At 42.6% G+C, this 1788-nt stretch overlaps 1 protein-coding gene across 1 annotated transcript; it reads right to left on the bottom strand.

Annotated features, from left to right (window-relative positions):
- Positions 1-603: 603 nt before the first annotated feature.
- LOC149551517 (uncharacterized) lies at positions 604-1525 on the bottom strand. The gene is made up of 2 exons (XM_089790108.1): positions 900-1525; positions 604-796 (listed from the first exon to the last, which is right to left on the bottom strand). The coding sequence occupies exons 1-2, from the start codon at positions 1523-1525 to the stop codon at positions 604-606; spliced, it is 819 nt and encodes a 272-aa protein (XP_089646234.1).
- Positions 1526-1788: the final 263 nt, after the last annotated feature.

Genomic DNA, 1788 nt, shown 5'->3' with positions numbered 1-1788 from the left:
TTGGATAAGACCCTGCCTCACTTTTGATTTTAAAAATTTACCAAGACCCTCCGCCATGATGATGAATAAATAGGGAGATAAAGGATCTCCTTGCCGAAGTCTCCGAGAGGCCCCAAATAAATCAGACGGTTCCCCATTAATGAGAACTGAGAAAGAGGAAGAGGTCACACAGCTTAGAACCCATTTCACCCACTCCTCAAAACCAAAGGCCAAAAGAATTTTCTGTAAGAACTCCCAACTCACCCAATCATAAGCTTTAGCCATATCGAGTTTAATAAACATAGCTTTCTCCTTGGATGTCGCCATAGAGTGAATCGCCTCCATTGCTATCACAACCCAATCCAAAATCTGTCTACCTTCAACAAAACCACCCTGTTCAGCAGAGATCACAAAACCCAGGAGTGGTTTGAGCCTCTCGGCGATCAGCTTGGTAATGATCTTATAGACAACATTACATAATGCTATAGGCCTGAATTGGTCCAACCTATTAGCCTCTTCCTTCTTAGGTATAAGAGCCAAGAAAGTAGAATTCAAAGACTTCAACATTTGTTTATTTCTATGAGATTCCTGTACCACTTCAAGGAGATCAAACTTTATTATTTCCTAGAATTCCTGAAAAAATTCAATTGGAAAACCATCTGGGCCAAGGGCCTTGCGTTTTTTCATATTAAAAACAACTTTCTCCAATTCTGATAATTGGATAGGGCTTAAGAGGGTCTCATTCATCTCAGCAGTGACCAAGTGGGGGATACAGTCCAAAATGGCACGCTCCTCAGTCTCAACAGGAAGAACTTCCCTAGTAAAAAGATTAGAAAAATAATTGACAGCTTCCCTAGAAATTTCTCCATAGGATGAGATCCGGTCCCCATCAAAAGAGACAAGAGAGGAGATAGAATTACCTTGTCTCCGAGTTGTGGAAGAAAGCAGTGTTCCTATCCCCATCCTGAGGCCAATCAATATGGGATTTTTGCTTCCAGAAAATCTCCTCCCAAAGCTCCCATTCCTCCAGTTCCTTTAGAGCTGAGAACTCCGCTTTACTCAAATCAGATGTCAACCCCTGATCTCTAATCTGACGGGTAATATCATCCAACTTGGTCTGAGCAGCAACTTTCTGAGCATGGAGGTTCCCAAAATGATGTTTATTCCATCTCTTAAGCCTATACTTCACATGTTGGAGTCTCTTACTAAAAGTATACATAGCCGTTCCATGAGCAGGCTTCCCTTCATGCCACCAGTCCACGATAAGGTTAGGTAAAGACAAGTCTTTGAGCCACATCAACTGACATTTGAAGGAGGGACATTTGGTGACACTGTACGAGGTGATGGATAGCTTGATGGGCCAGTGGTCAGAGCCCCTCCAGTCAAGAATTTCAGAATTGGTGATCCATCTGTTGTTCGTCCAATAGCAGGAAACTAGAAATCTGTAAAGCCTTTTTGAAATAGCCTCACCCCCACACCTCCGCTTATTCCATGTAAAGACACCATTGGTTGACTTCACATCTATCAGATTCAAGGATCCAATCATATCCCTAAGTAAATTTGAAGACGGTTCCAGCCTAGCTAGCCCACCTCATTTTTCCTCCAGACTAGTTGCTGCATTAAAATCCCCAGCCATAATCCATGGGAGAAAAGGGTCCAGGGACCGGATGAATCTGATATGAGCCCATAAATGTGATTTACCTAAAAAATCAGGAGGAGCATATATATTGGATAAAAGACACCTCTCTCCAGTCTCAAAACTAGAAGCGACTATAGAGATGGAGGACCAACTGGAGATCCACCATAAGG

This window comes from Cupressus sempervirens, chromosome 6 (assembly GCF_028749045.1).
Source record: "Cupressus sempervirens isolate cs-2001-9-10 chromosome 6, ASM2874904v1, whole genome shotgun sequence".
In the NCBI taxonomy this organism is placed as follows: Eukaryota; Viridiplantae; Streptophyta; class Pinopsida; order Cupressales; family Cupressaceae; genus Cupressus; species Cupressus sempervirens.
The sequence above is the reverse complement of the archived record's forward strand: the minus strand, read 5'-3'. Positions and strand labels throughout refer to the sequence as shown.

Excerpts from the sequence above, each read along its gene's own strand:
- LOC149551517 (XM_089790108.1), bottom strand. The coding sequence starts at position 1,525 with ATGATTGGATCCTTGAATCTGATAGATGTGAAGTCAACCAATGGTGTC. Across the intron at positions 797-899 it reads TTCCACAACTCGGAGACAAG|GGAAGTTCTTCCTGTTGAGA; the intron begins GTAATTCTATCT and ends TCTTTTTACTAG.